The sequence below is a fragment of the Aspergillus multicolor genome, assembly GCF_047715735.1.
Source record: "Aspergillus multicolor strain CBS 133.54 unplaced genomic scaffold BDW74scaffold_1, whole genome shotgun sequence".
Classification (NCBI taxonomy): domain Eukaryota; kingdom Fungi; phylum Ascomycota; class Eurotiomycetes; order Eurotiales; family Aspergillaceae; genus Aspergillus; species Aspergillus multicolor.
The window spans coordinates 1,392,269-1,405,652 of record NW_027395952.1 but is presented as its reverse complement, the minus strand read 5'-3'; the positions used below and the strand labels follow the sequence as shown (position 1 = coordinate 1,405,652).

The 13,384-nt window shown below is 52.7% G+C and overlaps 7 protein-coding genes across 7 annotated transcripts; 3 read left to right on the top strand and 4 right to left on the bottom strand.

Annotated features, from left to right (window-relative positions):
- Positions 1 to 47: 47 nt before the first annotated feature.
- Positions 48 to 1,008, bottom strand: BDW74DRAFT_172480 (fumarylacetoacetate hydrolase family protein; the record flags this gene model as incomplete). The annotated part of the gene is made up of 2 exons (XM_073727545.1): positions 48 to 916; positions 981 to 1,008. The coding sequence occupies 2 exons, from the start codon at positions 1,006 to 1,008 to the stop codon at positions 48 to 50; spliced, it is 897 nt and encodes a 298-aa protein (XP_073589752.1).
- Positions 1,009 to 1,152: 144 nt separating this feature from the next.
- BDW74DRAFT_4995 (uncharacterized protein) lies at positions 1,153 to 1,395 on the top strand. The gene has a single exon (XM_073732981.1). The coding sequence runs from the start codon at positions 1,191 to 1,193 to the stop codon at positions 1,344 to 1,346; it is 156 nt and encodes a 51-aa protein (XP_073589751.1). The 5' UTR covers positions 1,153 to 1,190; the 3' UTR covers positions 1,347 to 1,395.
- A 102-nt stretch (positions 1,396 to 1,497) lies between these two features.
- On the bottom strand, positions 1,498 to 3,766 carry BDW74DRAFT_142295 (CAIB/BAIF family enzyme). The gene is made up of 4 exons (XM_073722702.1): positions 3,107 to 3,766; positions 2,759 to 3,057; positions 2,215 to 2,712; positions 1,498 to 2,154 (listed from the first exon to the last, which is right to left on the bottom strand). Exons 1-4 carry the CDS (start codon positions 3,465 to 3,467, stop codon positions 1,603 to 1,605), a joined length of 1,710 nt encoding a protein of 569 aa, XP_073589750.1. The 5' UTR covers positions 3,468 to 3,766; the 3' UTR covers positions 1,498 to 1,602.
- Positions 3,767 to 4,001: 235 nt separating this feature from the next.
- On the top strand, positions 4,002 to 6,624 carry BDW74DRAFT_142294 (aconitate hydratase ACO2). Its single transcript, XM_073722701.1, has 2 exons — positions 4,002 to 4,071; positions 4,119 to 6,624. Exons 1-2 carry the CDS (start codon positions 4,030 to 4,032, stop codon positions 6,456 to 6,458), a joined length of 2,382 nt encoding a protein of 793 aa, XP_073589749.1. The 5' UTR covers positions 4,002 to 4,029; the 3' UTR covers positions 6,459 to 6,624.
- A 1,464-nt stretch (positions 6,625 to 8,088) lies between these two features.
- On the bottom strand, positions 8,089 to 8,462 carry BDW74DRAFT_142293 (uncharacterized protein). Its single transcript, XM_073722700.1, has one exon. It carries the CDS (start codon positions 8,352 to 8,354, stop codon positions 8,169 to 8,171), a length of 186 nt encoding a protein of 61 aa, XP_073589748.1. The 5' UTR covers positions 8,355 to 8,462; the 3' UTR covers positions 8,089 to 8,168.
- Positions 8,463 to 8,712: 250 nt separating this feature from the next.
- BDW74DRAFT_142292 (uncharacterized protein) lies at positions 8,713 to 9,884 on the top strand. Its single transcript, XM_073722699.1, has 3 exons — positions 8,713 to 8,986; positions 9,045 to 9,263; positions 9,322 to 9,884. Exons 1-3 carry the CDS (start codon positions 8,809 to 8,811, stop codon positions 9,345 to 9,347), a joined length of 423 nt encoding a protein of 140 aa, XP_073589747.1. The 5' UTR covers positions 8,713 to 8,808; the 3' UTR covers positions 9,348 to 9,884.
- Positions 9,885 to 12,774: 2,890 nt separating this feature from the next.
- BDW74DRAFT_142291 (uncharacterized protein) lies at positions 12,775 to 13,304 on the bottom strand. The gene is made up of 2 exons (XM_073722698.1): positions 13,022 to 13,304; positions 12,775 to 12,952 (listed from the first exon to the last, which is right to left on the bottom strand). The coding sequence occupies exons 1-2, from the start codon at positions 13,196 to 13,198 to the stop codon at positions 12,782 to 12,784; spliced, it is 348 nt and encodes a 115-aa protein (XP_073589746.1). The 5' UTR covers positions 13,199 to 13,304; the 3' UTR covers positions 12,775 to 12,781.
- Between the last annotated feature and the right edge of the window lie 80 nt (positions 13,305 to 13,384).

Sequence of the window (13,384 nt, the reverse complement as noted above, 5' to 3'; positions counted from 1 at the left end):
CAGAGGTCAGAGGTACCGTCCAGCCACACCTAAGCCTAAGCCCAAGCCTAAGCCTGATTCTCAATCCGATTCACCAGCGTCCCAACCCCGGGCAAAAGCTCAACGCGGAACTCATCCCCCTCCCTTAAAAACTCCTTCGGACTCTTTGCAGCCCCCACCCCCGGTGGCGTGCCCGTGAGGATAACCGTCCCCGCCGGCAGCGTCGTCCCCTGACTCAAAAAGCTCACCAGCTTCGGCACGCTGAAAATCAGATCCGTCAGCTGGCACTCCTGCATCACGGCCCCGTTCTTAATGCCCCGGATCTTGAACCCCGCTACCCCCTCTTCCCCGAGTACATCTTTGCTCACGACCACCGGGCCCAGCGGACACGCCCCGTCAAAGCCCTTGCTGAAGCACCACTGGCTCTGGTTCATCTGGCTCGTGCGGCTGGAGATGTCGTTTGCGGCGGTGTAGCCGAGCACGTAGTCCAGCGCTTCGGATTCGGAAACGTCCTTTGCGTCCGTCCCGATGATGATTGCCATTTCGGACTCGTAGTCGCCTGTTCCGTCTTCCTGGGTTATCTTTGGTAGAATTGTGGGGGCTGTTGGGTAGGGATCACCCAGCGAGGTAGGAGGCTTCAGGAAGAGGGTTGGCACAGTGGGTATATCGAGCTTCATTTCGCGCGCGTGCGAGACGTAGTTTAGGCCGATGCAGCGGATTGTTCCGGCTTCCTTGCTGGATAGCGGGGAGAGCAGTTTGAGGATGCTTTCTGTCTGCTCGGTTTTGGAGCCTGGGGAGAGGATCGAGGACCCGCTGAAGAGGGTTACGGGGACGTCGGTTCCCGAGAGCACGGCCAGCCCGACGTCCACGGAGGGGTTTACGGGCTCGCCGATTAGGATTGAGGATGGGTTTGATTTTGGGTGGAAGCGCACGAGGCCTGGATATTTCATTAGTCTATGTTTGTGGTTTGGTTTGGTAAGAGAGGGGTGGGTAGAACGTACGCGAGAAGGTCGATGCGATTTTAGACATTGTGAGTGCTTGCAAGGAGATTTACAAAGATTGTAGTTGGACTTGAGTTGGTATTGGGGTAATTGAGGGGTCCTCGAAATATATGTATGTCATCGGAGTAAGTTTCACGCAGAGCTGGCCTGAACGTGGGGAGAATGTGGGATAAGCCGAGATGGCGGCGGCGAGGGGACTCGGAAGAGCCGATGCTTCTCCACAATCGTGGGGATCGGGACTTGTTAGGGCAAACTTGCTTATTTGCTACTGAAGTATTGATCTGGGGTAGATTGGTGGTTTTATGGTTGGCTTGCATCGCATATCACTATGCTTTTATCCTCTATGCAAGACACATTGGGCCGTGACGATATAGTGTCTGGTAGCCAACCTTCCACACCACACACAGTATGCAAGCTTCGGTAGTGGAGATGAGGTGGCTAAGGAGTGCCGTAATGCCGCTAAAAAGGAATTAGGGTTGGTTGATCTCTTAGTTGTGCAATTTACTGGTTCTCAGACATTAGTTCATGGACTTTATTCTAGGCTCGATATGCAGAGAGATAACGATAAGTACATATAGCTCACTGCATGATGCACGCTCATTCAATGGGCAATAAATGAAATCTATGCTAGCCGTCTATCCTCCTCCTTCGCCGCAAAATCCTCCCAAGAAGGCCTGTCAGCGCCGTTGGGCCGGCTCGCCCTGTCGAAGCTGTTATCCACACCATCAATCTGCGCAATCGGCGTAACAACCTCAATGTCCGCGCCATAAGCTTTTGAGTACCACTTCTCAGTCAACACCTCCTCGCCCTGCGCATTCGCCCCGGGCGGTAGATACAGGTGGGGGAATCGCTCCTTCATGCCCTTGAGTACCGTAGATGAGATCCGGTCAACGCTATCGCAATGACGCAGGGCGAAGAACTCCTTTGGTTGTTCTGCGCGGAGAGCCTCCTGGACGGCCTGGTCGTACTGGCCGACGGCGAAGAGGAGAAGGTCGTAATGCATCAGCGAGGCTTTGCCGTGGTAGGATCCGCCGTATTTGGCACGGTTGTAGAGACCTGTTAGGGCGGCGATGGCACCCATGCAGCCCGTACCATAGTCGGAGATGGGGAACGGGGGAACAACGGGGGTGTTGAGATTCATGAATTTGCCTTGCGCCCAGGCGATTCCAGTAACCTGTTTGCAGGTTAGTCATTGCGGGAGTGGTAGACGGTAGAAAGATGATAAGAAACGTACGCAATCTGCGATCTGCTGCCACCCAGGACGACCGGCCCATTCGCCTTCATAGCCAAAGCAGTTCTCGTTCACGTAGACAACACCCTTTCCGCGCTTTTCGGCTAGTGCGGCGAGAGCTGACGCGCCGTAACCTAGGCGGTCTAGAGCCCCAGGACGGTATCCGTCGACGAGGACATCTGCATCGGCGAGAAGGGTCTCGAAAATCTCCCGGCCTTCGGGCGTCTTCAAGTCAAGGTCAGCGGTATGTTTGCCCATGTTGCCGTCTACCTGGAAGAAAGGGACATCGGACAGATGGGGGCTTGTGATCTTAAGGACATCTGCGCCATATTCTGAGAGAATACGAGAAACGGTGGGCCCCGCAATGATGCGGCACAGCTCCAGAACCTTGACGCCTTTAAGGATTTTCTTGCTGCCATCTGCGGCCGGGAATGGTGTTGGTGCAATGTCACCCGGAAGTTTAGTGACCTTCCATGGGGGTTGTCGGACGTTCAATTCGCCCTAACAAGGTTAGTGCCCTGCTTTATATTTCATTGCCAGAACATACGTGAGGTGTCTTGATGAAATCATCATGCTTCAGAGCAGGGACACCAGCTTGCCTTCGCTGCCTGTTCATCTCTTCCAACTCTGCGACAGAGTACTTTTGAACATGGCTTTCAATGACCTTAATAACGTCCTCGTAATCCGTCAGATCGGGACGGTGGCCTTCCAGTCCAATCATGTTCAACGTCGTTGTGGCCTCGAGCGAGCCGTGAATATGATAGAATTCGCCCTCGTTCTTGGTCTTGTAGAGATTTGCCGACATTCGTCGGTATCCATTCGACTGGGCCGCAAGCAGATCGGTATCTACAAGGTCAGCGCCACAATCTAGATGTGCCATTGATGAAGCTCATACCCTTCAGCTTCTTCTTTACCTCCGGATCCAATTTAGACAAGCCGTCCACCTTGGCCATGTACGCCTGGCAACCAAATGCCGTTGCGCGCTCCAAATTGATCTTCACATTCCGCTTCTCCGTAGCCGGTCCATATCTCAGGTCGGCAATTGCAGCTGCTACAGATCCTTCCACACCCTTCAGCGCGGCGAGCGTTTCGGTCTCCTTGAAAGGAATCGGAAAGTAGATCTTGTCATGAGTCGAGTTGAAGGAGACAGAATCTTGTCCAGCAACCACTTCCTCGGGTAAGTTGAGACGCTCCGCTTGGTCGCAGAGGAACGAAAAGATGCGCCCCGCTTCCTTGACGGGCGAATATGATGCCATCTCGCTATGCAATGTATAAATGTTGATCTGCAAAGTTCTGAAAATCGGCCAAAATGCAACAGCCGTGGTCTATAGAAATCGTTTAAGGCGTAAAAACACAAATTCGGAACCGGGGTATCCAACGTTTAAATGACGTCCTGGGTGATTCCGAGCGGCCAGTGTCGGGTAACAATGCGGGAAAGCGACTGATCAGCAATAAACGGGCGGCGTGCAAGCGCACTACTATCCTTGCCATCCGCGCCAAAGGCGAATAATAAGGCCCTGGGCCCATTTTCACCCCGCGGTTCAGCGCTTCCGAGTCGGGGCGGATGAGGCAAACGATCGGATGTCTGCCGATAAGATCGGAAGGGCCTCACGTGGCAGACATGCACGTGACAGGGACAGACTTTTTGTGCCTGAGGCGAGATTCTGTAAGGGGTTAGCGCCACCACTCCGCCGTAATCGGAGGATTGACCAATGGCAGGCCGGCCAAAACAATGCTGCCGAAATATTTCAATCCCCGACCTTTCGTCCATTTCTCCGCAATTCATTCAACTCAGCCCTCCGCTAGATTTGAGTGAAGATGTTGAGGCAGTTTGTTTCGCAACGGGGCGCCTCCCGCAGGGTATGGCTTTGATAGCCGATCAATCGTACAATTGCTAACTTGTCCAGCTTGCGCCATGCCTTCGCCGCGGCCTTGCCACGGCTACAGACTCGACACCTGCCTCCTCGCGCATCCCTCCCTATTCCAAGATCGTCCGAAACCTCGAAAACGTTCGCCGAGTGCTGGGATCGTCTCGCGCTCTTACCCTAGCTGAGAAGATCCTGTACTCGCATCTTGACAATGCGGAGGAGTCCTTGTTGACCGGCACGGAGAACGGACGAGACATCCGCGGCAAGGCCGACTTGAAGTTGAAGCCCGATCGCGTTGCGATGCAGGATGCGTCTGCGCAGATGGCTTTGCTTCAGTTCATGTCGTGCGGTCTCCCTTCGACAGCTGTCCCGGCCAGTATTCACTGCGACCACATGATTGTTGGTGAGCGGGGTGCCGACACCGATCTGCCGGCGTCCATCCAGGGTAACAAGGAGGTGTTTGACTTCTTGGAGAGTGCTTCGAAGAGATACGGAATTGAGTTCTGGCCCCCGGGAGCTGGTATCATTCACCAGAGCGTTTTGGAGAACTACTCCGCACCCGGTCTCATGATGCTGGGAACAGATAGTCACACCCCCAACGCCGGTGGTCTCGGTGCCATCGCCATTGGTGTCGGAGGTGCGGACGCCGTTGATGCGCTTGTTGATGCTCCTTGGGAGCTCAAGGCGCCCCGGATCCTCGGTGTTCGTCTTGAGGGCAAGCTTTCTGGCTGGGCCTCACCCAAGGATATCATCCTCCACCTCGCCGGAAAACTGACCGTCCGCGGTGGTACAGGCTTTGTCATCGAGTACCACGGACCCGGCGTTGAGACACTCAGCACGACCGGTATGGCGACGATCTGTAACATGGGAGCGGAAGTTGGTGCCACAACCTCCCTCTTCCCATTCTCTCCCAACCATGTGCCCTACCTGAAGGCGACGCACCGTGCGGATGTCGCCGACGCAGCGGCCAAGATTGCTTCTGCAGGACCTTCCAGCCTGCTCCGCGCAGACACCAACGCCGAGTACGATCAGCTCATCACCATCGACCTCTCCACCCTGGAACCCCACATCAACGGTCCCTTCACACCCGATCTCTCCGTTCCTCTGTCCCGCTTCGCCGAAACCGTTCGCGAGAAGAAATGGCCCGAGACCTTCAACGCTGGTCTCATTGGCAGCTGCACCAACAGCTCCTACGAAGACATGACTCGCGCTGAGCACCTCGTCAAGCAGGCCAACGCCGCGGGTCTCAAGCCCAAAGCAGATCTCTTCATCACCCCCGGTAGCGAACAGATCCGCGCCACCCTCGACCGCGACCAGACCCTCTCCACCTTCTCTTCCGCCGGCGGCACAGTCCTCGCCAACGCTTGCGGCCCTTGCATTGGCCAATGGAAGCGCACTGACGACGTCCCTAAGGGCACCGACAACGCCATCTTCACCTCCTACAACCGCAACTTCCCCGGCCGCAACGACGGCAACCGCCGCACCATGAACTTTCTTGCCTCTCCCGAGCTCGTCACAGCCCTCACCTACGCCGGTTCTACCACCTTCAACCCCGTCACCGACGCCATCACCACCCCATCCGGCGCGGAATTCCGCTTCGAGCCCCCAACAGGCCACGATCTGCCATCCAAGGGCTTCGAGGCTGGAAACCCTGCTTTCGCCCCCTCCGCCCCCGTTCCCGACGCCAGCGTTGAGGTCAAGGTCTCTCCCACCTCCACCCGCCTCGCCCTCCTCGAGCCCTTCGCCCCCTTCCCCAACTCTGACCTCCAGAACCTCAGCGTCCTCTACAAGGTCAAGGGCCAGTGCACAACAGATACCATCTCCGCCGCCGGCCCCTGGCTCAAATACAAGGGCCATCTCCCCAACATCTCGGAGAACACCCTGATCGGTGCCGTCAACGCCGCCACCGGTGAAACTAACGTCGCCTACGACGAGAACGGCAAGCAGCACACCATCCCCGAGCTCGCCGCTCAATGGAAGGCCCAGGGCCGCGAGTGGATCGTCGTCGCCGAGGACAACTACGGTGAAGGTTCTGCCCGTGAGCACGCTGCTCTTCAGCCCCGTTACCTCGGCGGCCGCATCATCCTCACCAAGTCCTTCGCCCGTATCCACGAGACCAACCTCAAGAAGCAGGGTGTTGTCCCTCTCACATTCGCCGACAAGGCCGACTACGACCGCATCGATGCCTGCGATGCCATTGCCACCGAAGGTCTGTACGAGACTCTCAAGAACGGCGGCAAAGGCGACATCAAGATCCGCGTTACCAAGAAGAGTGGCGAGGAGTTTGTTATCCCTGTTAAGCACACACTCAGTGCGGATCAGGCTGCCTTTATTCTGGCGGGTAGTGCTTTGAACCTCCTTTCTAAGAGGTCGAGCTAGTTTTGTTGTCTGGTTGGGTTGCCTCTGAGCGTTTTCGTTGTATACCTGTACTTGGATAGTCCGGTTTATAAAATTTGATAATTCGGTTTAGATTCTTGACTTGTTCTTCTAGATAATGCTTGTTCTTTTAGATAATGTAAAGGATGCCATAGTTCTCAAGCGCAAACCTTCCTCACGCGATTCCTTAGCCATTGACTTCCTGCTCTACCTACTGCCACGTTCGCGCTTTCCAACTCGACGCGCGAAGAGGGGCGAGTCGTGGCCTTCTCCAGCAATCCAGCGCAGTCAAAAAAACGCACTGTGCTCGACCGGGCCTCGGAATCTTCATTCCGCAGTCAGATCCTCTTCTCGTCGTAGCCCGTCTGCTTCGGTATCGCTGCACACTCTGCGACTATCTTCCAAGAACCCAGGTTCGTCTTACCAACAAGTTGTCTTTTAACCACCCCTTAGATCGGCTTAGTGCTAAAACGCCCTGTAATCCGTTCAACCGGAAGATGTTCGCGAATGGCACGCAACATCTGGTGACCGCCAAAGAGTACGGAAATCCCGTGACGCTGAGGCTATAGATCGCTGCCGGGTTCTCATTTGCTTGCGAAATTTGGCAGCATACCATCCTATACGCCAACATGGGCATTCTTGAATCACCTGATGCTTCATCCTTTGTTCTTCCTCTGTTTTCGCTTGGCTCCTCATCATCACGGAAGCTGCTCGAACTCGTCACGCCTCAGCGCGGCTTTATAATTAAGACTTCACCAAGTGTCTGTATGAGGCGGACAATCCAGAAATGCTTGCTAAGGATATCTTCAAACATGAGCGTAATCCACGTTCATAAGGACCCGAATTGCACATTGAGAGCACATCTGAGGTGACCAAAGCCAGAAAGGGACTTCTTGTATGGACAGAACACAAGGGCGCTTATTTTGGCCCCAATGCAACTCAGGTACATGCTGTACCCAGTGGCATCTTCTAGAGGCACGTAGTGCAGTGTGGGTGTGACATGCGAACAGACCAGGGCAAGGACACTACAATGTTGCATTTAGAGCTCAGACCAGAGCATCTGGTTTGTCACACTGAACCGCTCTTCGTGTGATTTGATTCACCCTCATATATCTGGTCTACTCCCACACATGGCCTGGCTTAGCATCACCTGCCCACATAATGGACCTCTTTTGGAAGTCTATCAAGGACCCAGTACAAGGTACGCCTTCCCCCTTCCCATGAGGTCCTTGCATCAACTACCTAGAATAATAGTCGTCTATAGTCAGCCTATTTCAAGATGGCAGCTGCCGACTGCTACAATCCTTGTCCTTCTAATAGCTGCGGTCTACTTTCTCTCGCCACACAATTCCCATTGCCTGAAAAACCTTCCGGTAATTCGCCAATCAGGACTACTGGGCGCCTATAGATCGGGTCGATGCGGAGACTATTTCTTCCCCAGCTAAGTCCCTTCGCAGAGGAAGGATATTATAAAGTATCTCTCTGTTCATCAACCGCAATCTGCGTCAATCTGCTGATTTATAGTAGTACAGTAAAAATGGAAGACCGTTCAGGATCTGGATTGCTTCATTCCAGGAATGGGCCTATGCCATACCTATGGAGCATTTACCGCCAATCAAAAACCGGGGTACGTCGGAGTTGAGCGTTGAGCGCATGATCAATAAAGTGAGTCTCTTGCAGGTCACTATGCTACACTCAAGCATGGAACAGGACTCATAGATTCCCAGTACATGTTGCCGGAGTTTTCGAGTGGGAATATCGATCGACTGGAGATCCAGGTTGCATCCAAACTGTTGAACGGAAATCCAAGTGAGCTTGAGGTGGACTAGTTAGGAAAATACCGATGCTAACCAGCGCAGACACCATCAGGCCAGTCATCCAGACAAGGACGGAGGACATCCTAGCCCGAGAAATCGGCGCTCCGAAACGGTGGAAAAGATTTAACGTGAAAGCCGTCTGCGCGGCAATTGGAAAACACGTATCGGGAGGAGTGTTATTTGGGGAAGCCTTGGCTGAAAATCCGGCGTTCCTGGAGGCAATGTACTCGTATGTGTCGAAAGTCTCTGCTGGGTCGTTAGCAGTGCGATACTTCAACGTGGGCCCATTCAGGAACGTCTTCATGTACCTGCTCCATTGGACGTATCGGCACGACCTCGCCACCGCCACACGGTACATAACCGAGTTGACGGCTGAGAGAAGACGGCAAAACCTCCCCGAGGATGAGAAGCCGATGGACTGTATTCAGTGGGCCATGGATCAAGATCTACCAAATGATCAGAAGAAGCCAGAGGACATCGCCCATAGGATACTCCATGTCTCTGCTGCGGGCGTCGAGACACCTATCACTTCAACAATGAATATTCTGTTCGACATTGCCATGCATAGCGAGTGCCTTGATAAGCTCCGCGCCGAGATCAAACTTTGCCTTGGAGAAGAGGGAGGTCGATGGACACAGAATTCAATGGTCAAGATGCTGAAGCTTGAGTCCTTCATCCAGGAGTCCTTCAGGATGAACCCCGCGCCATTGGAACGTATGTGAGCATTTTTCCCCATGAAGAGACAGTCCCAGTCCGCTAACTCGCGATGAAGTTACCGACTGGCGCGTGGTAATGGCGGATAGCTTTCGCTTTAATGAATCTCTTGCCTTCCCAAAAGGCACTCTCTTAACGTTTCCGTCGAAGTTCTTCCAGAACGACCCAGATGTTCATACCAACCCCAATAAGTTTGATCATCTCCGTTTATACAGATACAGAAAGCAAGAGGCGGAGCTCAAAGCTGGATCAGGGATAAGCAGCACCAGCACTAGCAGTACGTCGCTCGATTCCATTATAGCTTACATCAGGTAACTGACCTTAGAAACTATGAGACCTCCGCACCGAATGGCTCGGGTAAGCTGCTCCAATTTCCATCCATAACTAGATCTTCTCACAAGTTGATGATGGTTAAATTTGGCTACGGCCGGCAAGCGTGCCCAGGAAAGATGCACTCTATAGCAATGCCCAAAACTATCATTGGAGAGTTCATCCTCCGCTACGACGTCCGGTACGCCGGCGGGCCGAGGCCGCGCCCGTCATCGATTGATGTAAACCCTGCGGTTTGGCCGGATACTTCGATTGATTTGGAGTTCAGGGCGCGCATTTAAGGTGGTGTCAGAGTGGCTTCATGCTCTCTCCAGAACAGCTGCAGGATATCTCTCCGCTTATCACAACGTTAAATTGCGCCTTTGCTGCCTTATCCTGCTTACCAGGGATAATCATTCCATCGGCACCAGATCCTCACCCGCTAGCCACGCTACGCTAACCTTGGTGGTCTATTTATTTGTCTCCTTCTCTGCTGGCACCCAAACAAAGCCTTTTCATGGAGTATTAAGGACTAGACTTTGCCGTAAATAGATTGTCAAAGAATGAAAACCTGTGCGTCATAACCTACTCAGACACTCCTATCCCTTCGACTTACCCGTACGTCTTGGTGTGTACGTCAGAAAGCCTGAGCAAATTGCTTAACCCAGGCGCATCCGAATAATGACGCTTTTTTGCAAAACGTCGCAGATTTCTCTCTCAAATTCGCAAAAGGTCTTATAATGACGTTGAGACATGGGCTGCTCGCGGTGGAGGGAGCCGCAGCACGTGCCCAAATAACAGCGGTACTGTGAAGTGAGGTCACGGGGAAGGTCCGTGAGAAAGGGGGTGCTTCTATCTCCGTAATCTGACTCTTAGTATAAGTTCCGTGACTGTGATGGACTCGCGCACTTAACTGACCTCGGGGTTGTGGTGGTAGTTCATCATGATGAGACGCTGCCGAGCCCTAATTGATCGATCAGAGCCGCCCGCGAAGGGGATACGGAGGGAGTTACCCTCGCCACACCCAGTATCTCTGTGTTGATATCATGTTTTCCTCCACCTTATAACGTAGAACCGGACAGTACTGAGCGATAAGGTCCGTTCAAATCTGTCGACGTAGAGCTACCGGCTTCGTCCAAGCTCAGCGAAGCAGCGGCCGTGGAGAGGCACTGATCTTTCGCACCTGGGCAGGTCTGCCACTTGCTACCCCGCAAAGCGCTCCGTATGTTCTCAAATAAGACAGCGGAACCTGGAATGTCGGTACTATTCTTGCGGAACGAGCTATCAATCCGGAGCGATGGGCTCGAGGGGCGGATAGACCGTCGGGTGTTCTGAACGACCTAGGTAGATTATGAAGCAAGACCAACGTTAGCCTCAATTCGCCCAGTCTGGAAATAAAGTACTGGTACACGAATCACAGTCCAATGGGGTGTCTTTGCTTGTAGATCTGTTTTCCAAGGTTGCTTTCGCGCCGTGGCGAATTGGAGGGTTGAGGGACAATCGAGTGCATGTCTTCTTCTGGAGAATATTCCAAGGGTCAGGGCAAGGAATTTGATAAGGGCCAAAGCACACTGAATAGCTCGTTTCGCAGACAGCGTTCTTCCTGTCCAAACAGAAGTGGAAATGCTGAGGAAGGAAGACGAGAATACTTGCCGAGATGCTTCGTGCAAAATGACCCGGTCCTGTTTGATGGGCTCAGCTCTGAGGCCTCATACCTCCTTCGCCAAGAGTGTTCGTTGGCTCTCCCTTTCAGCAGCAGCTCGGCAGTGTTTGAAATTAGGTTCCTCGCTCAAAGATAGACTCCAACGTTTGGAATGGGCATTTTCCCATCATCGGCTTCGGAGAGCAGGAGACAACCACGAAAAGGTGCTTCAAAAGGAACAGCTGCCCTGCGGTACCAAACTTCAAAGATGTGCCTTTTCCCTGTTGGATATCCAGCCGCGCTATCTGTTTCCCTTATCTCTTTAGTTCCTCTTTCCTTCTCGGCGCGCCTGTGTGGAAAGAAACTAGGCGCTGTCCCAGCTGTCCTTGAATCGGGATCATTCTTCTTCTCTAGCTGGTAATGGAGTCTTGTCATGCTGGTCGGCAGGTGGTACGAAGGCTTGAGGCAAATTGAGACGGTTTGATCTTAGGACTTGGTTCCGATAAGAGCATATTTCAGAGGGACAGAGAGTTGCAAGGGAGGAGGGGTGGTTGGCCGCGGTCAACTTCAGGGTTTCGAGGGTGCTTTAAGAGAATATCTTCGCAATATCGCAGTTCTACTTGTAGTCGGACTTTTGCTCAGCTTTCTCGCATTTTGAAGTATAATGGTGGAGAAGAGATCGGCGGCGCACTCACTCAGGGGAATTCTGGGAGCTAGACACCCAGCTAGGCCTTTTCTCTTGCCACAAACCTCGATGGAACAAGGGATGATAGTAGTACTCGGCGCAATCTGCCTTCTCCAAACAGCTAGCCCCTTGATTGTGAAGAACTGCAGAGTTCCTTTCAACCATTCCTGAACTGCTCCATCCGCCTAACATCCACAACGTCGACCGTTCCTCTTTTCGTCTGCTTGCTGGGTCTAGCGAGCATGAATTGTTCCGCACCTGAAAGTCCAGGACTATTGGGAATGTATCAGATAAGCAGATGTTGAAGTTTGAATCGTGCGGTTGAAAGTTATCCCATCTCTTCCCAACCCATTTCGAAAGCTGCCATCTTAGCCACAGCTCCTAGAAAGTCGCAAGACATCCTTCTATTTAGAAAAAATATATCAGTGCATTCAGGTAGAGGCGCTCCTCAGTTCTTCATGTAGGGATTAACTCCTTCGAAGCATGTGCCGTGGTATTTGAAAGGGAAGATTCTGCAAATACAGGCATACGTTAGTAAACTCAGCAGAGGCACAGCTGAGCTTCTCTGAGTCAAGCTCTTACCTGATTGATTGTCACAAATGCAGAGATCTTTATTTAGAGCCCTTGTATTCAATGTCGTGCAATGGCGTGATGGTTGTAACAGGAGGGCTGGTGCGGGGTACGCGATGATTCTGTGAAGCAGTGTTTATCAGAAGTAAACACAAGAATAGCCAAAAGAGCAGAAGCTGCAAAGGGGAGCTCACGCGGACAAGCAATGGTAAAGGTTTCCATGTTAACAAATGTGAGAAGCTTTTGCGTTCAAGCAAGCTACTGGCTGTTTATTCTACGTGAAGCTACTGAGATTCCGGAGATTTATTGGAAGAAAGACTTGAATGACAAAAGTCGAAAAACTAACTAGATGCTCAAAGGCACAACAGACACGCGATTTCTTGCTAAGGCTGTAGTATGGATGGGTCCAAATTCCGCAAGAAATTTGCAAAAAATATCCTGCCCATCAACTAACTACATACCAAAGAGAATCAACAAATGAAACATGATAGAACCCGTGTAAAACACGAGAAGACTGATTTTCGAGAAGAACGAATTTGCCTGGTGGACGCGATTCGAACAGTCGCAGTGAGATGTGGATGTTGAGGATTTAGCGGCACTTGGGAGGCTGGCAGAACTGGTTAGGGCAGCAACGGTGCTTGCCGACGGTGCCGTCGCACTTCTTGGGGCATTTGTTCTTGACGTTTTGAGGGGAGACGTTGCCGGAGAGTTCATCGAGGACGTCCATGGCGTTGCGGGTCTGAAGGTACCAGAAGTCATCCTAGGCAAGAAGGAAGGATTAGTTTTTGTGTCCATGGTTTGATAAGAGTATGACGGGTGGTGAACTTACATCTTCGACGACGATGTCACGAGCAGGCAGAGAGATGTTTCCATCTTCGTCCTTTTGACCTGCGGTGCACCATCCGCCGAGGCAGAGAGAGCCGGAGTTGCAGTCGGTGTTGACCTTGCAGTGCTGGTCGAACTCGGAAGTGTTGTACTCGGTGCCGTCTTCTGACTCGAGAAGCATCCAACGGCGCTCATTGACGGGCTTGGTGATCAGAGTGCACTTGCCGTCAATGCAGCGAGTTGCGTCGTCAAGGCAGTCGATGTGGCGGGTGCAAGCATCAGTAGGCTCGGACTTCGTAAGCTGAGCAAGGTGTGTTAGCATGAGATAAAAGCGAAGGGGGTGCTGAGAACTTACCATCCAGAGACC